Here is a 25,137-nt window from a genome sequence, read left to right on the forward strand (position 1 = left end):
TTTTCTAAAAGAAAAATAACAAACAACACAGTATTAAACACGGTTTTTAGAAGTTATATCAGTAACCTTAACTATCAAAAATATTCAAGTAATATATTTTCATTGCTACACTTTTAGATTTAATATTTGACTTTTCGTTTAATTTTGCACCAGTAACTATTGGTTTACTTTATATTTCATATTCTTTTTTTTTTCACCTGCGCCCATAAGTGGAGCATATGAACATTACCAGATGCCTCCAGGAGACCCTAACACCAACCAGCACTTTCGCCTCATCCCACGTCGACCCCGCTTCGCCGAAAAAAGCCAACAATTGTCCTTAACGGCCTACCGAGATGGCGGGATTCTTTCGATTAACTTTTAAGAGTTACTCACGAACTTGTATAATAATGTGAACGTGGCTAGGTACGCAAAAGATGTTCCAAATTACCATCATTGAAAGTAAAAAGTACTGTGTATTCCTAAAAATAATAAGTATGAATGTAAAAAAAATAATGGGGGCCTCCATGGTGGTCAAGACGCGACTCACACATGAAAGGTTCTGGGTTTAATTCCCGGTGAGAAAACAAAAATGAAATGTGATTTTTCTCAAGCCTGGGTGTTCTGTGATGTAATTCACCACAGTAATTGGGCCTCCCGGGGTGCAATTATGAATCTTCTCTATCCCCCAGGAGTGGTTAATTTGGGGATATTTATTTTTTCCTTGCGACTAATTTTTGCTTAATATATGGATACACTGATGATCAAATGTCAAAAAAATATAAACACGTGAAATCAAACATGATGATTTTCATTAAGAACAATACTGCGACCCCTAAAATTCCATTTGACGTTTAGTCATCAGTGTGACCATTATATGAAGCAGTGTCGTCGCATTAAAAAAAATAAAATCGTCAAATTAATCACTCTGGGGCTAGGGGGTAGAGAAGATTTAGAATACCACCCCATCACTGACTTGTTATAATGCAAAAAAAATACTGTTAGGTCGGGCCTTTTTAAGATACTTAATACAATCGTCGTCATGGGAGTGAAAAGACGCATATGAAAAAAAACGTAATATCGCTCAGGTTCCACATGTAAAAATATAATGTTGTGTTTATATACCCTCTGCCTATCCTTAAGGGAAATGACGCGATAGTTTGTTTATTTATTGATACCATAATCATACGTTAGAAGTAAAGTTCGCTGTGTGCCTTGCCGATATCACCGAGGAAGAATGAAGTATTTCAAATGAATAATGATGGTACTAGGTAATTTGTATTCGTTGCGAAAATTGATACTTCTCTGTCAACCCTGTTACTTACAGTACTTTATCATAATAATACGAATTAGTTCTTTCGTTCCTAGAGGTTTAGCATGTGATTTTTCAATGCTGACTTTTGTTACTTGAGTTGCGAATATTTTATTTTAATTTTATTTAATACGCAATTTTATTATAGCGCAATATTTTTTTTTATGTCCCGACTTGTTCAGTCGGGACTCTTCTATACGAATAAATCAATCCATTTATAAATATTATTCTTCTTCTTCTACAGCCTTCTGTCCTCCACTGCTGGATAAAGGCCTCTTCCATATCCTTCCATTTCTTTCGGTCAGTTGCTGCTTGCAGCCATCTTTTTTGAGGTCTTCCGACGCCTCGCGTATTCTCCCAAGGTCTCCATCTCAAAATTTTAGGGGTCCATCTTGAGGGGTCTTGTCTCGCAATATGTCCTGCCCATTGCCACTTCAGTCCTGCTGCGCTGAAGCTACTGCTTATAAATATTGTAATAAACAAAATACATGATAAAAATTTATACATTGCTTGTAACGTCTTGTTTTGTATTTCTGAAATCCCCCCGCGTGTAACGTTTTAAGTTCTTTTACGCTTCTTCTCGTTATAATTTTTTTTCAAACATTTTCAAGAAACTCTGCTGTACAGATAAATGCTCTTATTTTTACCGTGCGTAGGAAAAAAAATTAAATCATATTTCCCGTAAGGCTTAACTTAAAAAATCTCAAATGTTGAAAAATTGAATACCACGGTTTAACTATATTTTTTATGTCTTAATGAAATAAAATCATAAGTATACTTTAAGTGTATAGAAATTAATCATTTTAGAAATATTTTATGTAAATTTAAATATTAAATAAAATGTAAGTGTGATATTTTTTATTTATTTATTTAACTTTTTGTACAAAATGTTATTTGTACATTGGCGGGCTTATTGCCAAATGGCAATTTCTTCCAACCAACCAATAAATTAAAAGTTTTATTTTTATAATTCAAGTTACAGAACATATTCAATAGAAAAAAAAAGCTAAAAGTATATCAAAATAGAAATAAACGTATTTGTTTATAAATTACCTTAAATCAAAACTATTACTCAATGGGAAAAAGGAAAAAAAGAGGAAAGAGGAAAAAGGAAAGGAGGAGAGATTAAGGAAGAGAAAGGAGATGTTTTTTCAGACGTGATTTAAACAGAGATAATGTAGTAACATCTTTGATGGTGGGTGGGAGATGATTCCACAGTCGAGCCGCATGGACACTATATGAGTTAGAGAAGAAAGAGGAATTGTGCTGATATTTGCTGTTTTTAGACAATATATGGACCTTTGTGGCTTTTAATGCAAACTAAAAAAAACAAACGAAAGGTAGTATGAAAAGTTAAAATAAAATAGCGGTTTATCAAAAAATTGTATAGTAATTGAACTCTTCATATTTAGATTAGTAAAAACTGTCAAAAACTTATACAAAAGAATATCAATATCAGAAACGAACACCTTTGAACTGTCAAACATTAAGTAAGAGTGGCGCTACATAATGGTAGAAATGCTAATTGAAGGACATTTCTTGTACATTCATACAAATCGATGTGAATAATTGCACAAACACCGTATTTTTAATAATGAATGTAAGTTACCTACGTATCTTAAGAAATGTTCTGAAAGAACAATTGTATGGACGCATCGATAGAGAATAATAAGATCCAATTATTCATAATAATACAAGTAAAACAACTTTGTTTTTAATCACTATTTTTTTTTTTTAATTGTGGTTATAAATAAAGTTATCAATATGTTTCTTTTTTGGGTGATACCGTGTGTTGGATTTGTTCCGACGTTTCGGCTACTATTGCAGGAGCCATCTTCAGGGTAAATGGAGTGTTTTGTAGAAAAAACTGTGTGTTTAAGTACTAGTAATTTGTACCGTGTCGCAGTTGGCAGTAGGCACATTTCTATTCATTTTTGTAGTATGTAGTGCTGGGAACCATGTTGAGTTTAATTTAAGCCCGTCGTCCTTGTTTATGTTACGAGTATTTGGGTGGCTGTGTATTTCAATTGCCTATTTTATTATTCGTGCACTGTAATTACTGGGTTGAAGCAAAATTTTCGGTTCAAATGCGAAAAGATGTCCGGTGTCCATAAAGTGTTTTCGCTATTGCAGATTTGTCAGGATGCCCAAGTTTACACGCTCGTTTGTGTTCGTCAATCCCTTTCTTTGCTGTGCGCCCTGTTTGTCCTATGTACACTTTATCACATCCTTGGCAACTTAGTTTATAAACAGCTTCCGTTTCCAGGGGATTTTTCTCTTTTGGGTTCAATAAATGGTTCTTTATATTTCCTACAACCTTCGCACCTTTTTAAAAATAAAGTTGTTTTTTTAAATTTATTCAATAATATCGTTTTGGAAAGTTTTGGACAATTGATGTTTATAGAACGAGGTCTTCAATTTTAAAATCAGCAATAAAAAGACATAACATGACCTAGACCTTGTAATATGTTTATAAAACCCTAACGAGTCTTAAAAAGTATTAATAAATTAAAAATAAAGAATGTGTATTCAGACTATTGTGTGCTGTAAGGTCCATCAGTTTTCTTTCCGAGAGCGATCGGTGCGTCTTGTCTGACAAGATTTTATTTATTTAAGAAAAGTTACTGAATATAGAGGGGATTTAAGTTACTGGGAAATTGAAGGAACTTTTATTTATTTATTAAAATACTTAGTACATGCATACGTTTATTATACGAAACAAGAAAATATACACGAGTAAATTCAGAAATCCCCCCACGCCACTTTTTGTGGCTTTTCAGTAGAGATTTACCTACACAAAATTAATTCTATTTCAAAAAGAAACAAGCCATCTAGCGAAGGTGATACGGTTGTCTGGGCCGAATACTGCGGATGCTTCCTGAGACAGGTTCTCGACGTCCTGGACGTCCGCTGCTGACCGTTCGTTGGCAGTTCATGTCAGAACTGCGGGACGCGAACCTGTATCGACGTGCTTAAAAACATGCTAAGCATTTGAGCGATCACAATAAACAATAATGAACATGCTTAAGTTATCGCAGTCATAAGTCAACGCGTGTGTAATCTCTAAGTCAACGCTCGTGTCGGTTTGTTTTTTGTTTTCCTCGTAAAATAAATACAGTTCACTGGCGAAAAATCGGCGTTTACTATAAAAAAGAATACAATATATTACATTTGCAAAGTAGTAAAGAGTATCTAATACAAAAAAGTGAAAATTAAATTACAATTACTATAGCGACTGCTCTTCTTGACATTTGGCTTGTCTACCGCCGTCGCCGGCTAGCATGATAAATAATTAATGGATAAATAAAAATAGCAGTTTTGGAATGTTTTCCATATTTACTCCGGTCAAATTCAAATATGTGATTGCGCAGCAGGATTATACGTCGCAAAACGTTAATATTTTGATATTTAATATTAGGTGTTCACGGATGTTGCATTGTGATCGCGAATACGATAAACAACCATGGTGAGAAATTGTTATCACGTCGCTTATTAGCACGTCAATAGTTATTTGTAATTGAGCTACTGACGGGAGGATTCAGAAGATCTGGCAGCCGATAGAGATGCCTGGAGGCTTTTAGAATGATAATGAAAAAATAAACATATTTATACCTACACAATAATAGCCAGAGAAAAAAACAGTAAGACTTAGATTCTTTTTAAGGGAAAGACATTAAATTTATATTGGATTAAGAGTTTACGAAAATTATGATAGAAAACTTTGCCAACAATTTAATTTAAGTGTTTTAATTTTACAAGTGTTTTGAAAAGTGTAGATAGTTTTATTTTTTAAGCGCGCAGCATGTCGTACGCGAAAGCCAAAAAAGTTTGTCATTTTGTCCTCATAGAAATTATTCCATTACATACCACTCTGATTCTATAAAAGTCGTATTCGCACATTTTCAGACACACACAAATTATTAACCAAAACTCTGTTGACCTTGGCGCTGGGTGAAACAATAATGAAATATTAGGTTCTTTAAATAAATAAAAAAAATACACGGAATTTGTGTAAATATATATATTTTTTAATATTTCTCAAATTTGAAAAAGTCCCCTTTAAAGTAATCACCATCGGATATTATACACAAAACTTATGCCAACGTTTTTTTATGTTTCTCAAAACCTTTCTGGGATGGTATTCTGAATCATCTCTACCCCCTAGAGAGTGATTAATTTTGGGGGTTTTTGTTTTTTGCATGCGTTTACACTTTGCTTCATATATGACCACAATGATTAATTAAACTTCAATTAAATATGAATACGTGAAATTAAACAAAATTATTTTCATTTAAAACATTATTGCGAACTTAAACATTACTTAAAACATTAAATTAATTAATTTGGATTGACCAAATCGTATTCGTTTTTTTTTTTTTTTTAAACAGTTTTGATTATATGTATAAGAAGCAAAGTATATTCGCATGCAAAAAATAAAAATCCTTAAATTTCATTCTTCTCTACCCCCGCGGTAATATTCATAATTGCACCCCTGGAATGCACTATTCGGTATTGTCTTCAGTTTCGTCACGCGATTTGGTCTTGTCTCCTTTATGGTCGCAAAACGTCGTCCTTTTATGGCAACAGAAAAAAAACGCAGGGGCCAAGTCCGCTGAATACGGTGGCTGGGATTAATGCGGTCAGATTTTTTTACTAAAAGTCACGAACAACTGCAAGACGAGACCGGGCGTAAATTTGCCAGTCACATCAAAGCGCGTTTTAACAGTTTGTCTGTCAAAAACCAACAACGCGTCCAAAATGATCGGAAATCAAGAGATTAATTATAAATATGTGGATCTAATTCACTAGCACGTAGTCGTATTTTGCTTGGCACTTAAAAATGTCTGCTTTAAAACAGGTTGTTTCTAGTTAGGCAGACTACACATGAATAAGGAAATCTATTAGAAAAAAAAGTAGTTGATGAAGGAATTAGTATGTTCGTTCATCAGCATCATTATTCCCTTTCCGCTCCTAATGGTGTATAGTGTACTGCATTGGTACACCAATCGCAGCGTATCTTGATCATTTTGTTTCATTTTGTTTACATTAAGGTAAGGTGATTAGTCTTACGCTTCTGGACTATGAAATATTCTAGTGTAAAAACACCCTTTTAAATAACATTTCATATCACCCATGTCGGGAATCGAGCCCGAGACCTCTTGCATGGTAGGCAAATGCGCTGACCATTACACCGCGAGGCCGACTAGGTTCGGTATGTTTGTTAATCAACCATTATTATTTTTTATTTTGGAAAAAAATAGGCTCTTACAATGAATAAGTTCAGTGCTACGGGAAATGGGATATGAAAAATATTTTCTTGCACGCGCTAAAAATTAGAGCCTTTATTGGTACGGCTAAGTTTCTTAAAAATGTATAAAAAAAATATTATTTTTTTTTGTTAAAAATGAACTACTTTTAAACGTCAAAGGTTCTGGTTAACAGCTGCTTAAAATACCCAATCAATGATGTTTGCGATAGATTTCCGGTTTCCGGGATTCTATGTTTAGTGTGTTTTCATACGAACGGGGTTCTCTTTTCAAACGTCAGCTCAACTCATCGACGACAACTCGTGACGTCACGGGCGGTATAATTTCAAAATTACAATACGATACATAAAAATAAATAATAATTTTGGCTTAGTTTGTCAGTCTACTAACAATAAAAAAAAACACTGAACTTTTTCATTACATATTTAAATCCTAAGTTCAAAACTTTCGTGTATTATCAAGCCTCGTATAATTCTCATTTGGATTATTAGGTACAGAGTATAGACATCGCGTGACCAAACATTTTTCCAATTTGTTTCAATAAAGCAAACATATATTTCGATTGCTTCAATAAAAATAATTGACCGGTATCGTTCAATTCAAAGTTGGTCGTTCTTCCACATTTTTTAAATTACATGTTACAATATTCCACCCCACCGGACAAAAGGAATAATATTAAAGTATAAGCAAATGCACCACACCCCCCGCTTTGTGAAATTACATACATGCAATAAATCCATACTACGTTTTAACTGTTAAAGCAAAGACGAAACATTTGCAAAATTTTATTTTTTTCCATCGTTATCCTATATAATTGATTTGAAGTTTGGATAAATGTTTCTTATAAAATATGATTTTATTTTATTTCCCATACAATATGAAACATTAAACCCACTGTAAAATACGAAAACTCCATTTCTTTGACAAGAAATGAAGAGTGACATTTTTTTAAATGTTTAAACAAGACGTGTTTCCACAATCAAATATGTAGGTATTATATACTCGTACAATGGGTGATTTTTTATTGTCTGTGTTGTAGTGTTGTGTGTGAGAATATGTGCATTATAATTAGTTTTTTAGATTGCGTTTCAACAGCCATCAAAAACTCTGATAGACCTGCACGAATGCAGTCTACCACATAAACAAATAAGGAATTTAGTAATTTATTTAAAACCATTTCATTTTAATTTTATACCTGTCATGTAAAAACCCTCTGCATACATAAAAACTTATTTAATTGTGTTATGGTCAGTGGGCAAATATGCATGCCGCTTTTATTTATTTATACGTACATAAAATTCATTTTAGATGAATATGAACAAAGTGACATAAATATTTGCCACTGTCCTATAAAGCGTTGAACATCTTCACGTGACTTATTTGTGATTTTCTTTCCCAGTGGATAAAGGAGCCATTCAAGTACTCGCAGGACCGGCTGCCCACCGCGCCTACTATCATCCCCCGCGTGCGCCCCTACCGACACTCGCCGCCGCCGCGGGGGGCGGAGGGCGAAGCCGCGGCGGCGGCCCCCAACGTCAGAGACAAGCTAAGGATATTCGAGCAGACTGGCCTGCTGCAGAGAGTGGGATCACCTCATGCTAAATACATGACAGGTATTTTGGCAATTCTTAAATAATTACAGTTTAAGTAGGTATGAGTGGTGGCAAAAGTTGGTTTGCAACCAGTAGTCTTTGAGCAAGTCTGCTGCTTTTGAGTGCGCCCCCGGTGACCGGCCTTGAGTGTCACCTGGGTGCGTTCTGGTGCTCCAGAGAGTAGATTCTAACGTTTACTATCACTGTCGACACAAAGGGGTTTGAACTGGGTGATGAATTGATTGATTTATTTTATTTATACTTCCCCTTGTCCCTACCTTGTAGACGATGAGAAGGGGGCTTAGAGCGACAGCGAAAGGGCTATTGAAAGTTGTAAATGAAAATATTTGTTCGCGCTTTTGCTTACTGAATTTGGTTAGTAGAGGAAGAAATATGATTGATTTGTTATAAAAATAAATAAATTTACTTGTTTGTATGAGTGAATCCGAAGAAAGCCATTTGGTCTATAAAACGGATTCAGGTATGTGGTGGATGCTTTCAATGCTTTCGATGAAAGGTGTCATCGAGATCCGTAGATAACAAATATACAAGTGTTGATTGATATGCTCCACCCCTTACTTATTTTGATGTGGATAAAATAAAGATTTGTACCTTATTTTTTCACGTAGTCCTCCTGGACTAGTATGCAGTTTTTCCAGCGATGCTCCAACATTTCTGCAAGCGTTTGTGCGTGTGTGTTGAGGAGTCCTTACACCATAATTTCATTGAAATAAAGCTGAAATATTGTATAAAAATGAACGACGGGCATAATAACGCGCGTGAGTGAGTACTGGAAAGATGTGTGAATTTCTTACACGTAGAATAAATAATAAAATGAAATATGTCGCGCGAGCGTAACGGTGATGATGTGTTGAACTGATTGCATTTGGACTACATGCTGGAACTGAAAGACTGCGTTGATGTGACTTGGTTGGGCTGACTGACGTTTCCACGTCCTGTGGTCTCTTTATAGGCCATGTTCCTTTGTTTTTCATGTCTCCGTGGTAGGAACGAAATTAATGTACTCCGAGACGCTGCTTTTATGTGGACGGGGGTTTGTGTTCAATACTGTTAGTCTTGCAGAAATAATGTATTGTATCTAATAGAAAACGCTGAGTTTCTTCCTGCAGTCGTTGCTCTATATTTTAGGTAAAATCGTTGCACATTTGTAAAGGGTAAATAAATAAAGATGATGCCTAATAAAACGACAGTTTAAAATTATATTCGAAAAAATAAGCGTTGTATTGTCAACATTGCCGTACAAAACGCGCAGTAGAGTAAAAAAGACTAACTGTCTATTATATAAATAAAACACGAGTGATACTTTAATCCACAAATTTGTGGATTAAAGTATCACTCGTGTTTTATTTATATAATAAATTACAACGAACTTCCATCAAGAATTTTCACTTACAAACTTAAATGTTTTTAACTAACTGTCTATGTTAGTTTACTGTGAATACAAAGTGTTATGTCGCGCTTTTTTACGCTGCTTCACGTTTACTGACTACAAGCTAAAATCCGGAACTTAAGTTAAATGGAACACAATAACATAGCTTAGTGCTGCATTTAGTGTGTACATATTTATAAGTGCTTTTTGCTGGATTATAGAATGGATAGATTAGGTAAAAAACAACATGTGCTAGGGATTATAAAACTACTAAAAAGTTTTAGACTTGATTTTTATAATTACAGTTATCGGAGTCATACAAAGCATTAAATTTATAAATTTAGCGAATTCTTAGTAAAAGTAATTAAAACATATCATTTTAAGGTATATAAATTAATTTAAAATATCCTCTTTTTCATTTTAAGCAAATGAAATTAAAAATTGAATTCGGTCATAGAAATCGATTTTTGCTTCTCCTGAAAAAACATCAAATGACGCATAGGATTCTATACCTCTGACGTACAGAATTGTATAATAGGGAAATTTCACGTACCACGAATACCGATAAAAATATATAAAATGGATTTAAAACAAATAATTTTATTTTCAAAATCAATATGGATATTGTGGAGAATTTTTTTCATGTATAACTTTAAATGAAAAAAAGTAACTAGAAAAACGCGACATATTTGGCATTGATAGTTGTGACGCCAAGATTCGTGACGATGTTCTAAAAACACTAGAATTGTTTGGAACAAAGCTAAAAATAAACATGAATCGTGACGTATTAGGGTCGTGGCCAATGCAATGACTAAATTACAAATTTAAAAATATTTTTTATGCTACTAATAAATAGCAAAAACTTTTTTTTTGCTGGACAGTATTTCATAGACTATTATTACTTTAAAAATGTTTTTAAAAAGTAGTATTTCCCCATTAAAACGAACTACGTGTTTTTAATGATTTTTTAAATGTTTTATTGTTAGGAAACAATGATGCTCTTCGCACCAGAGCGCTGCCTCCCATTTCTGGTTACCGGGAAATAGAACTGAGGCCAAAGGAACTGGGCAGACCTGGTCAAGACCAGAGGTCCAAGTCCATGCTCAGTACACCCAGGCGCAATGACAAGCTGATGATTCCGAGAGGTGGGGAAATCGTCAAGGTAATTTAAATTAAAATTGGTTTATTTCCACTTTCACGGCTAAATAAATTGTAGTAGAAAAAAATCGATCAAACTTTATTTCAATACCTTCAAAATATTGTGATATGTTTTAGATTATCTATGTATTTTTTTATATGACAATGTGTTGAAACGTTTTAAGCTTCCTCGATACTTTTTTGAGAAGAAATATGGAAATCCAGGCATTTACAAGGCTTGTGGCCTGTTACTGGCTGCTTTAAGTGGCCACTTTACACTCTGTGTAACATTCTCAATTTTTATCTCTGTTTGAACTCTTACACCAGCGAATAACTTGTGATAAGCCCTGTAAATTTCTAGACGTGAAATCCAGTCTTTGTCTACAAACATTTCGAAAAACTTAAAATATTATTTATAAAACAGATTGTTTTAATATAAATTATACTTAAAGCATTAAATTTGGTCTAAATTTGTTGCAACAGATAGGGAAAACATTTGAGAAGGGATATACAAGTCTAGGCATTTACAGGGCTTTTGACCTTATGATGAGAAAATGTTGATGTTCGAACATAGGCAGAATGGTAAATGTTACACCGTATGTAAAGTGGCCACTTAAATCATCCAATGACAAGTCATAAGTCTTATAAATGCTTAGACTTCCATATTCCCTTTTCAAAATGTTTTCCTTCTCTGTTGCAACAAATGTCTATCTAAATTACTCCCTACGGCCTGTCTACAAACATTTGGACATGCTCAAAACATTGTTCATTAACTTTGTGGTCAAATGTTTCAATACATATTTGTATATAACCACTTACAGGAGCTCAATCACAGATGGCTATCGACATGCTAAAAAACGTGCTAAGTATTTGAGCGATCACCACGAACAATCATGAACACGCTGAAGTTAAAGCGGTCGCGTTGCAAAACGAAATTCAACTTCGGTCAGTTCAAGAGGATTGGTTGAATCTCGCACAGGAACTTATCTATGGCGTTTTGCAACGCGACCGCTTTAACTTCAGCGTGTTCATGATTGTTCGTGGTGATTGCTCAAATACTTGGCACGTTTTTTAGCATGTCGATAGCCATCTGTGATTGAGCTCCAGACCTATCTATGTCTATCGGCTTCGAGACGCACGCGTCTCTTTATCCGCACACTAATTACACTAACATGCAAATCCGACTTTCACTATGGTAGTTGCACAATAATGTAAAACTGACTTGCTGATAGGGCGCATGCTACTAGAAGCAAACACCAACTTGCTCTGATCATAAAAAAATATGTTTAATCTTGTGGAGGCAATAGTAAAAAAAAAAGGGGCGATGGTAAAGTGGGTTAAAACCTCGGTTCTATGATTTATCATTTACATACTTCAATTAATATTTCTGCAACCTTTATAACAGTTGATTTCAGTGAAACAAACGAGCTGAAGCCTTTATTGTTGTTAGTAAAACTATTATTATTTCAAGTACTAGGAAACGCCTGAAAAACAGGACAACTAGTCATAAGCCCTGTAAATAAGGCGCCCTCCGCGGATTTGTGGTGAAAACGCTTGACACACCCACATAAGGTTCTGAGTTCATTTTCCGGTGAGAATACAAAAATTAAATGAATATTTTTAAGCCTGGGTGTTCTGTGCTGTAAATTCATCACTATGAATATATATTTCAATGTGCCTATTAGTCCAACGGGCATCATATTTATTTTAGATATATTAATATGGGTAGTTGTATCCAAGTGAAATCCGCACATTAATTCTCTGTTCCCGATAATTCACTCTCTCGGGAACAAACACACTGATGTAAAAAATGTATTTGCAAACTTTATCAAACTTCAAGAGCCAATTATTCTTAAATTTCAAAAATAATAATTGAGTTTCTAGTATATTCATTTCTTTTTATATATTTCTATATTTTTCAATTTTAAATTATATTTTTATATTTGTAAATGGTTTATAACCTCTGAGTATGTAAAGGCATTTTGGGCGTTAGTAAATAAATAAATTATTTGGCCTTCTGGCCTGTTGTGGTCCAAAAAAACAAATATGCCTAGATTTCCATGTTTCCGTCTTTAAGATGTTCTTCACCTCTATTGAAATATCGAATAATATTCATTTATTTTTTTGTTTTATTTTATATCATTGAAAAGCCAACAGACATTTATAAATTTATTAGATAATACATATCATAAAGTCCTATTAGAGGCTTCCACATAATATTGTTATTGTAAATGTTATCACATAAAAATATCCTAGTGATGGCGCAGGCTTTTTAAATGACACGCGCGTTGATTTTTTTATTATAAAAAACAGAACAGTAAAAAAAAAATCTAATGCCGAATTAAAAAAAAAAAAATTCCACTTATTTGTTTATAAATTTGTATAAACCACTTAATTTTTTTTATTTACACTTCGACCGGTTTCGAGGTTACTACCTCATCGTCAGGAATTTAACTAACTTATAATTACACGCGTTGCTATTTATATATATATATATAAATTTATTTCCAACTGAAAATTGGCTAGCTAATTTTCTATGGTATCACTGTACACGTGGAAGACGTACATTGTCGCCAAACGTGTTTCGTCCTTTTGTTGCGAAGTATAACTCGCGACAAAACTTGAATAGACCATCCTCCCTTCCTCTTTCCAAGTGACGCCACTGACTAATTGACCCACGAGCTAGCACTAAAATAATAATTTACTAAATTTGAACCGCTTCTCGAAAAGGTTCGTCACCACTGTCCTAGACCGTCAAATCCTGTACCCGTTCGCATAGTTTTGGACATACTAAAAACATTGTCGACAGATTACCCACTTGAATTTGTACTTCATTCTCAAAAGGTCAGTGGCTTTTATTAGGAGGTAATCCTATCAAGGAAATAAGTACCTAGGTGGTATTAATTTAAGCCGATTACAAGCAATTTAGCTGTTCAATCACAGCTTACGTAAAGTGTAACTCATGTAATTCTGAATTTATGTAATTTATGAATTATGAATTTAAATTCTGAATTTATTAATTTTGTTTTATTTATTAATTTCAAATTAATTAACAGTTTATATACACGAACTTGTGCCTATAGACTTTGCCCGTGTTAAGTCATAATTTTTATTTTATTTTATTTTATTTTATTTTTCTTTTATTTAGGAAACAAACAGTACAGTTACATTGTTTTATATTTTACACAGTTAGACTTAACTCTAATGGACCAGTGAAGTTTGATTTTACATAATAATTATATGTAAGGTTATTAATTAAAGTAAAAAAAGAGAAGGAAAATAAACATAAATAGAAGTTGTTTAAAAATTAAAATTAAAGTAAAAAATAAGGAAAATTTGTAAAAGTAATTAAAAGTTAAGAATTAAAATAAAGAATGAAAAACATGCTTAGATGTAAAAATAAAATAAAATAATAGCATTTTTTTAAAAAGGAAAAACATAAATATACACATACATATTTTAAGCGATTCAAAGAAACGATGAGAAGAATCTTAATGATTAACATAGGAGAAAAAATCAGGTATCATGTATATATATTTTTTTTATTTTAGTTTACTAACAATAAACAATACACGTGTAAAAATACGTATGCTTTTAGTTCTTAATAATGTGTATATTACTTTTTAAATTTATGTAATTTCTCTAACGTTTTTCTCTCCGAAACACGCCGGTTTCGCGGTTTAGTGGGTTTCATTATTTTTCCTCATATATATTTCTGTTCATGTTAACCTTCTTAAATAAAAATAAATACAAAAAAAATGTTACAAATAATCACAATTTGTTTTGTTTAGATATTGTTCATCAATTATATGTGAACACATCATCCACAAATGTAAAAAAAGTTTATTTTTGTTTTTTTCAATTGACTATCTGAATCAAACTATTTTAATATTATGAAAATTAATACAACAAATTATTAATTTTAATTTTTAATTTTATTTATTTAAATCTTAAAGTAGGGCACACATATCATACATATTGTTATGTGTGTTCTAATAATAACATTGAAAATATATTTAATTTATAAATTGTTTATCACATATGTCTTGACCATTATTTTAAATTTTGATATGTTTTTTTCTTCATAAATATTTTTTTCCATTTCGTAATACTTTTTAATTGCTTTAAATAAAATTGAATTTTGTGACTTTGCCTTTTTCCTAAATGGAAGTCTAATTTTGTTCTTTTCTCTAGTATTGTGATCGTGTTCATGCTGGTTCCGATCAATTTTTTTCCAAAATTCTGTTTTTTTATTAGAGTTTATAATTTTATGAACAAATATCATTGTATTGTAAAATATTCTTTGTTTATATGTTAATAATTTCATTTCATTTACCATCGACTTTACCCTCGTATATCTGTTTTTTTTCAAAATGATTCTAAAGGCTTTATTTTGTAATACAGTTAGTTTATCTATGTTTTCTTTGTTTGATAAAAATAAAATGCTACTACAGTAGTTAACGTGTGGTTCAATAATTGCTTTGTAAATAGTTTTGCAGGAGTCCTTATCAATAAATCTTCTGATCCTTCCCAAAATTGATATTTTTATAATCCTAACAGGTTATAACAAATTATTTTACCTAACATAAGGGACTATCTGATTTAATAAATTGCGTGCTCCTATTATTATTTAATGTATCGTTAAAATATCAATATCAGCATTACTCTCTACATAATTATGTATGATCTTCACATACGTGATAATGCATTAAAATGCGCCATTTTATTATTGAAGGTCGGAAGATACGCTTTAGTGAATGATCTCAATCGCTGACTGGGGACATTCACATTACAATGAATTGTTTTATAAAGATACATCAGTTTTTTTTTTTTTTTTTTAAATATTTAGGAAACCAACAGTTCTAGTTCTACGTATATATTTATAGTAAACAAACAGATATAATGTATAAACTCAGAACCAATAACAGATTTCCACAAAGTATGCAAAGTTAGTAAAGAAAATATATTACATATTATATAAATACATATAAGTTTATACATATAAAAATGTTATTTTCATGTACTCGTATATCATATTGTACAATAATAATTTTTAATATAACTTTAATTTTAATGTTATATTTAATGTTAACATAAAATATAACAGAATAGAAGTGATACATATGTAAGTTACTAACATAATCCAGAAAATAATATTAAATTAAAATAATTATAAAAAATGCGTTAAGTATATAAAAATATTAGAATAAAAAATATTTAAAATTCAATCACATACAATATACGAAATAATATTAGAGAAGCATTACATTAAAATTATTATTAAAAAAAATCAAATACATAATTGCAATAGTTCATTTATTTATTATATATATTGTTCCGGACGCGTAATATACAACAATAAAAATGCAAATATATAATCAAATAACTAGGTATAATCCCCGGTAAATGTACAGAACTGAGTGCTAGGCTCTCAATAAAGATACATTATTCACTTTCGAGCCTGGCCTCAGTATTACCGGGGTAAAATATTGCTAGAAACATATAAAATGTATGGTAAAATAAAAATCATGTTGTGCGCGTCGCGGCTGCCGACGAAATAGCCCGTACGGGCGTTAAAGCTAGGGTTTCCTAGGACAGCGGTGCCCGTATTTTAACGGCCGTAGTGAACGGTGATGCAGTGGACAGCCGTCGTAACGGTGACTAGAGTGTGGTTTTCTAGGAAAACGGTGTTATCAACACCATTTAACACCGTTTTCCTAAGAAACCACTCTCTAGTCGACGTTACGACGGCTGTCTACTGCATCACCGTTCACTACGGCCGTTAAAATACGGGCACCGCTGTCCTAGGAAACCCTAGCTTAAGCGCCCGTATTTACGCCACCTGCGGCCGGCGGCATGTAGTAGGCATTTCCAGATACGCACATTCTTCTACTTGTTCTAGACATTCGTCGTGTTTACATTTATATCAATTTCTGGAATTGGAATTTAAATCTCTAATTTTGTAAGAGTTTGAGTCTCGGTTAAGTACCTCCGCAAACATCTTCCGGGAATTCAAATCATTTTTACATACGTATTTTCCGCGACTTGCTTTTTCTAATGAGATGCTTGTATTATTTTTCAGATACGGAAAATTTTGCAGAAATTCTACCATTTTTATTATCGTGCTCCAATGAACATATTGAACTGTAAGAACGCTGTTCTAATTTATTTTATTTTATTGGAAAGCAAACAGACATTTTTAAAATTATACGATACATAAATTACTATTAATACTTTTCATGAACTCCAATTAGAAGCTTCTTCGTAATTGGTATCGAGACGGTATACTTAACTTCTGTACTATCTGTATCTTACCTCGGTATGTTCTACCTACTTGTCATATCGACATCATATGGTCGAAACAAGCCAATGGAATGACCGCAAACAATTAGTCCGCGTTCCTTACGCCATTAAAAATAAAAATAGTTCTCATTTATAGTTTAAATAGGCTTCTGTAATAAAAAGTGCTCACTTCAAAACGATCATAAACTCCAATAAATCCCAATTCAAGCAAAAAATACTCGCCTGAACATGAATTTCGTATGACTTTTGGAAATCGCTTAACAATCGTCTGTATGTATCTACCGATCGACTACAGAGCCGGCTCCTTTAACGTCTCGATACATACACTCGGAAAGATAGTAAAACAGATGGAAAAAAATAATAACTAAATTATTTTTTTAGAGTGGTAACTTTCTAACGCCTAGATACTCTTATCTGTTAATTGAACAGAATCTAGCGACATTATTTTCACATCTAGGCGTTCGTTTTATTAAAGTGACAGTTATGTCGGAATTTAATTCGACTTCAAAATTTACTTATTTCTCTCTCATATTTTTAAAAGGCTTTTAAGAAAAAAGTGCTAACCTCAAAACGATAAAAAAATAATAAATCATAATTAAAGAAAAATTGCTCGATAGAACAACATTTTTGACACTTTAAACGCGTAGATTAACGTATCGAGGGGTTCTTGATCCGTCGGTATAAACCGATGTACTTACATCAAAACTTGATGGTAGGGGTATCGGTAGTGTACCTTTATAGTCGGTCGGGAGACTTTTATCTTCAAGTATGACGTCATACTGAAGCTATGTCATTTTAGAGCGTAGATATGTGTACCGTGACGTACGCTTCCCCTTGTTTCATATCGATGTACCTACCCAAAACTTGAAGGTGGGGGGTCGGTAGTATATCTCTATAATCGCTAGAGGAAACTTATCTTCAACTATACCATCAAGGTAAAGGTATGACGTCTTTATCTTCCCATCATAATCGAGGCCCAGGTACTTTTTGCCAAAGCATTACTTTCTGCTTCCTCGCCCATCACCTAAGCTCGTTACGAGGAGCATATTTGGGTTCAGAGCCTATCTAATTACTTTTAGTGCACCGTTATTTTTTTTGTTCATATTTTTCTATCTCCCGAAAACATACTTTCCAGATACTTACACAAATTCTTCTATAACCTAAGAATAATCTTTGTTTTTAGGTAGCTGGTATTTTAAAAATAAGATTAATATTATCATAAACATGTTTAAAAAAAGTTTGACACCAAATTACCCCAAAAAACTTTGTAATAACCAACCCACAATCGTATTTGTGTTTATGAAAATATTATCCTTTTTTCATCCCTTTTTTGACAGTGATTTGACACGACATAAATGCGAATATTTGAAAATGTCCCGACAAAAACATCTAATTAAATGATCAAGAAGTTTTGCTAATAATTCTTTCAAATACAAACTAGAACACAATAAATAATTTTAAAATGTCACAACAAACTTGTTTTATCCATTTCTGAAAAAACTAAAAATCTCAAAGTAATAATGTGGTAGCGCCTTATGACTCTGAGCTTAAAATATAATTTTATTTGTGCTGTGTCCGGGCGGATTAAGAATACAGTTATGTGTGTGAAAGATGACTAGAATCCTGGACGAGTGCTTTCTACTCGATGGTAAAAATCCTGAATAAGAAAATCGAGTGAATTTAAGTCCGCCTCATTGTGTAGTGATTGACGCGTCCTACCATTCTTGATGTCCTGTGTTCTACGTGAAATATAAATTTCAAAAGTTTTTTGAACTACAGTATTTCATTCTTTCTAGACTGGCACCTAAAGCGTAAGACTGATCGAACTACGCTGCGTTTATTTTTATTTATTTATTATTTAAATACAATATTACATTTTTAGTATTTTTTAAAACATTTTCAAATTTTATTTTTTTTACAGGACGCACCAAGCCAATAATATGGCTTGTCGGTAAAGATCCTTGACATTAAATCATATGATAACACTACATAGTTGTATAATAATAATAACTAATAACTTAAATATAAGGAGCGAAAAAAAAGTACATAATATGATTTATGTTTTTAAATAATATTTTTAAAAAATGTAAAAAAAAGCAAAAAATAAGTAAATGATATCGCAATAATAAGATAAAAAATAAATACAAAACCGGAGTACCAACATTTAAAACTAACTAAAATTTAAAAGTTAGTTTTACCTTTACCAATGCAATGCTCTATGTACCGTCAGTTGCGAAAAGGGGGATTATGTTTTTTTTTTTTTAAACATGACTTTTTGGTGCAACTGAGCGGGCCTTAAGACAGTTATCGATACACGATTAACATTTATGCCTAGCGAAAAAAAAACGTTACTTAAGGATACAAGGAAGAAATTTGAAACTGATATTTAAAAAAACAAAACATTAAAGTTGTAGGATTTGATCCTGGTTGAAAGCATGGGAGCTCCTACCCAATCGGAGGTAGACAGAAGAAAACGATGTTGTGCGTTGATGTTGTATTTATTACATGATGAATAAATAGAGTGACAGAGGGAGCTTAGACGTTTAATGTTGAATCATCGAGCACTGAACTGGACTACATGTTGGAACTCACTGTGGCTGACCAAACTACATGTTGTAACTGAGTGTGTAAATGTCCGAACTACATATTGTAACTGCATTGTAGGAACTGAGTAATTGTAATTGTGTTTGTATACCAAAATATTGTATATATTGTGTTTGTATACCAAAAAATTCACCAAAAACAATAAAAAAGGAATGGCCCACGCTCAGACGTTTAAGTCTTTGTGGGCATTTTTTCCAAATTTAAGGCTATGTTTATTTTTAGAATATGTATTTTTTCTCTTTTTCTCTTCCAATGTTTAATAAATATAATGTATGAAATATGTAATTTAATACATGCATAATATGTAACAGTATGGAAAAATAAACAAAAAAAAAAAAAAAAATTGAACTACATGTCGTAGCAGGTTGACTGTATTATCTAACTGTGTAACTGTGAAGATCTTATTTCTTATTATTGTCCAGTGTTTTTATTTCCTTGGCTGTCAGCGATTTTATCGGTATGGCTGATATCCGCGCATGTCAGCGATATTTTTTTATCAGTCACTTAGGTGTTTTGGTAATCAATTAATTACACACAGTGTGTGATTTCGTTTCTACAGTGTTCTTAATACGATGCACACGTTCTTTTGTTTTGTCCTCCCCTTACGGGGGTGGTATTCGGATCTTCTGCCTCTGACCGCCCAGGGAGTCCTTCTTTATGCAAAGTCGTTCTCCTATTGTAAATATCCGTGTTCTTACTTATGTTTTTGTGTAAGTTATGTTTGTTATATTCCTATAGTTTTAAGAAATTGTTTTTGTATTTTTGGATACGTTTATTTATGTAAATTGTTTGTGTATATATTTTTTGAATAAAAAAAACAGAGGCATTGAGGGGATCCTGAGGGGTGGGGACGACGTGTTGGCCTCTGTCCATATGTCCTCCTCCCCCCTCCTTAATCTGCATAGAGTTTCTATTCCTTAGGAATATTTATAATAACTTTCCTCTGTGCGCAGCTGACAGAGAGTCCCCCAGGACAGCTGCGAGTGGATGGTGCGCTTAAGGATCTCCTCTCAATGTTCTTAATACGGTATTACGTCAGCTGACGCTGAAAATTGATTTCTGGATGACTTCTACGAAGTATTTACTATCATAATCATCATCAAACCCTTATCCGCACCCGGTGGTGTATAGGGCTCCTTCTTCTCCTGCGTTTACTCAGTGTCGAGAGTTGTAATCTATGGTGTGACCGTAAGCACCAAACGTTTCAACAAAAAGGTGTCCCCCGGTCATCTCCCTCACTCGGTCGCACCAACGATCGGGTGATCTTCCCTCGCTTCTTGTGACTGGAACATGGTGTAAAGGGCATCGCATTGTTTGATCAAATGTCAAATCTCAATCATATTTATTTATTTATTTATTTTATTTCATTGGAAAGCCAACAGACATTTATACATTTATAAGAATCAATTATACCATAAATATATATCATAAAGTCCTAGAGGCTTAGAGGCTTCCACATAATATTGTTATTGTAAATGTTGTCACATAAAAATTATACATAACATAAAATAACTAATCATACAAAACTTATAATATTACTAGAAATGTAAATGTAAATGTAATACATATTATTCAAAATATATCTACTTTTGAATATTGGTCACACATTATAATATATAATACAATTATACTTGACCATACAGTGTACATTTATTATGTGCCTACATACAGAACTGCACATAACCTGCATAATATAGGCTGCGGATTCAAGGCGCAACATCATAACTTGAATTAATATGTTGACAAACAAGAAGTCAAGCTTCCCGGGAATCGAATCCGGGACCTTAAGCATGGTCGGCGAATGCGGAAACTACTACTCAAAATACTTACATTTCTAAAACGCGTCCTTACATTTCTAAAATTCAACTCTATTGTTTTGTACCTTTTGCATATTTATTTGTACGGAATAGCTATTAATGTTATAATTGGTTTATTTTCTGTATATAAATTAATTTTCACATCAAGGCGTTCGTTTTATTAAAGTGACAGTTATGTCGGAATTTAATTCGACTTCAAAATTTACTTTTTTCTCTCATATTTTTAAAAGGCTTTAAAGAAAAAATAAAATTTTAATCAATAATAATTAAAAGAAAAATTGCTCGGTGGGACAAAATTTTTGACTCTTTTAACGCGTAGATAAACGTATCGAGGGGTTCTAGAACCGTCGGTATAAACCGATGTACATTTCTAAAACGCGTCCTTTAATTCAACTCTATTGTTCTGTACCTGTTGCATATTTATTTGTACGCAATTGCTATTAATGTTATTATTGGTTTATTTTCTGTATATAAATTAATCTTGTTAATGCGGTTAGGTAGGCTCTGTACCTCCCATCAGTACTGAAAGGATATCCGGCTGCGTAGCGGTCTCGGTCGGCTAAAACACCGTTGAATAAAGTGTATTTTCTTCATTTCAGGAGGGTCTTCTCGAGTGGACGAAATTTCTGGAAAACGGAAAGAAAATAAGGAAAAACTGGCAAACAAATCACGCCATCCTGAAAAGAAGCACGTTAGAGTTCTACTCCGTCCACAACACTAAACAAGTAAGTTCACTTTGTTACAGTTAGAAGTGGCATTTGGGTTTCACAAGTTCACCTTTCTTTATTTTTATTTATTTCACTGCCAACCCAATAAAAATAATATAATATATTTACATGCGTACATAGAATTTTTATGGGATACCATCATAGGTATTGGAATTTATTGCAACACTGATAAAAACTACTTTTGAGATAGGAGGAGTATGGAAGTTTAAGTATTTACATTTATCCCTTACCAACTCACCTACTACCTCCCTCCCTCACTCAGTCATTACATTATCTTCTTTTTCATTTCCTCCCACCTTCCCTCTCTCACTCAGTCACTAACTTCCTCATTTCCTTATTTTCTCTTCCATCTACCACCTCTCACTCACTCAGTCACTACTTTACCTTCCATACTCATTCCTTTTCTTTTCCCTTCCTCTTTTACTCACTCAGCCACTACGTACCTTCTTCCCCCCTTTCTTCCATCTCTTCCTCCCTCATCCACTCACCCACTCACACTAAATAAACATCATTCTGTGTATTTGAACTGAACTGGATAATACCTATATTGGGTAAGTGCTATAGTAACTGGACATGCTATTGTAATTAATTGAACACTAAATCTAATGGTAAAATATTTATTTATTTATTTATTTACACTCTTTATCAAAATACAATTCCATGTTCACTTTGCCCAGCTAACAAGGGTACATACCTCGTTCCAAGCTAGGCAATTACATTTTAATATATCATAATAGTTAACAAATTAATATAGAGGACAGACAAACAAAATATAAACTTATTCGTGTACACATATTGATACATATACATACATACATACACATAAATACACACACATATATATATATATATACACATATATACACATGTGCATACACACACACGTACATACACCCATGCGCATACACATACATACATTCATAAAAACATAGACAATTTATTTATGCGAAACTTCATGGTTGTCATCTATAAACATATTTTTTTAAATTATTCCTTATTTTTTATATTTTATTTTCGACAGCCAGTAAGAATCTCCAATCCGTGGCATGCATCAACTTTTCTGACTACCTACGACCAATGTCATGAAACAGCGAGGTCAACACCTTCCGTAACTTGACAACACTCCCGACTTTCCACGATTCTGGCAAAAGGTTATGGCCCTTTTTGCCTACGTAATAGTGTTGTCTCGATGCCAGAACAGTGTTGACTCCTTCACTTAGTATCAGATCCCTATTAGAGTATCTTGTATTATGGTTATGGTTGACGCTTGGGTAAATGTCTCTATTTATGTGTGTAATTAGCGCTCTCAATATATACTGTTGAATAATATTCAGTACTCTGAATTCTTTGAAAAGCAAATATACTATACCAAATATACTGCAAAATATACTACGCAACATCATTATACTTACAGAGGAATATTTTTCTTTAATGAAATGAACAAAGATAATAAAAAGTACAGTCAGGAATACAATATATTTAAGAATGAAGTAAAAATTACATCTATAATTCTTCTTTATGTAACACTGTTTGAAAACATCGTTTATATCTTTTTTGTAATTTATTTATGTTATTCTAAAAATATTATTGATTAAAATAAAATAATTTATTGTAAGACGTCACTCTCCATTATGTACACAAGAATTGTTTATTTCTTTTACGTAATGGGAAACGTTCATGTTAATATATGTATTTGATTAATGTTAAAAAATGTATTGAGTTGTAATATTGTATTTTTATTTGTTATTAATAAAAAATAAATAAAAAAAAAGTAAACGTTAGAATATATCTGTACTATAAAATAAACACTTTTTGTGTATTTTTCCTTAAAATGTGAACGGCATTACATTGATTTATTTTTTACCATTATATTTAAAATATCTAATTACAGTAGCGTGTCTAATTACTATAGCATGCCTTATTACTATAACACCCCTCTTTTACCTATACAAACATTACCTTCAAGAGTTGATCAAAGTCTAGTGAACTAAAAAAATAATAATGAGGCTATTCTTTTTTAGAAAACAATCAGAATTATAATTGTTTTATCTTTTTAGAGGTCAGATCCAGAGTTCGTTTTCCTCCTGGAAGATCCCGTTGTGGCAGAGGCCACCTCACAACAGACCAAACAGAACAATGCGTGCGTGCTCACTAGTAGAAGGGAACAGATCATCCTCAGGCACAAGGACCCTGCGGAGTCCATAGAGTGGTACATTTGCTTGAGGAACACCATCAACCGACAAGTAAGGAAACACAGTTTTTTTATAATTTATAAAATATAACATAGGTAAAATCCAAGTCTACAAAGATTTTTGCATCCCTAAAATATTTTATTTATTTTATTTTATTTTGTTAATTTTTCACGCCCATAAGGCTTTTATGCATTTTTAATCTGGCTGTCTACGGAAAAAATAAAATAATATTATATTGAATGCATACATTTTGACAGTTTAAAAAAAAAAAAATGAGCACCAAAAGTTAAAGAAAATGATAAAGGTTAAATACGTCATTCGAAAATAATCTGCTCTACAAGATATTGTGTTTGCTTTTATTTTTTTGTTATGGAAATCATACTTACGTTACATATGTTAGTTTTTTTCTATTACTAATTAGAATGTCAAGTAGACGAATGTGAGTATTTTTGACACCTGTTCGCGTTCAATCTAGGGAACAACGTAGAATACAAATAAGGTAAATAAATTATAGAATAATTTGTTTGCAAAAAAACGAAAATTTAAAAAAAAAAAATTTATTGTTGATTTTTTTCAGGCAACAGACTATCAGTGCCCCGAGAATACAAGTTCTATGAGCCAAAACTCCTCTACCGGAACGCCCTCGCCATCTCCTAAGCAGAAACATTCCAAATCTAAGGGATCCATAAAAGGTTAGTCGCATGCTTTCTCCCCTTTGCTGCATTTACTAACCTAACCGGGTTATTTATTCGATCAATATCACTTTGACAACCATTTTTTTTTTATATATTTTCAAAAAACTGAAAAAAAAATCTC

At 32.6% G+C, this 25,137-nt stretch overlaps 1 protein-coding gene across 4 annotated transcripts in view; it reads left to right on the forward strand.

Moving 5' to 3' along the window:
• The window catches only part of LOC148283947 (rho GTPase-activating protein 15-like), a 162,063-nt gene that overhangs the window by 95,695 nt on the left and 41,231 nt on the right, over positions 1–25,137 (forward strand). For all 4 annotated transcript variants that reach the window (XM_088242915.1, XM_088242914.1, XM_088242916.1 and 1 more), the window contains exons 3-7: positions 7,958–8,171; positions 10,527–10,702; positions 22,001–22,126; positions 24,187–24,372; positions 24,899–25,013. In XM_088242915.1, the coding sequence (XP_088099041.1) occupies positions 7,958–8,171; positions 10,527–10,702; positions 22,001–22,126; positions 24,187–24,372; positions 24,899–25,013 (817 nt within the window). The remainder of the gene's footprint in view (positions 1–7,957; positions 8,172–10,526; positions 10,703–22,000; positions 22,127–24,186; positions 24,373–24,898; positions 25,014–25,137) is intronic.

This window comes from Micrasema longulum, unplaced genomic scaffold (genome assembly GCF_059751315.1).
Source record: "Micrasema longulum isolate JH-2025_06_02 unplaced genomic scaffold, ASM5975131v1 h1tg000177l, whole genome shotgun sequence".
In the NCBI taxonomy this organism is placed as follows: Eukaryota; Metazoa; Arthropoda; class Insecta; order Trichoptera; family Brachycentridae; genus Micrasema; species Micrasema longulum.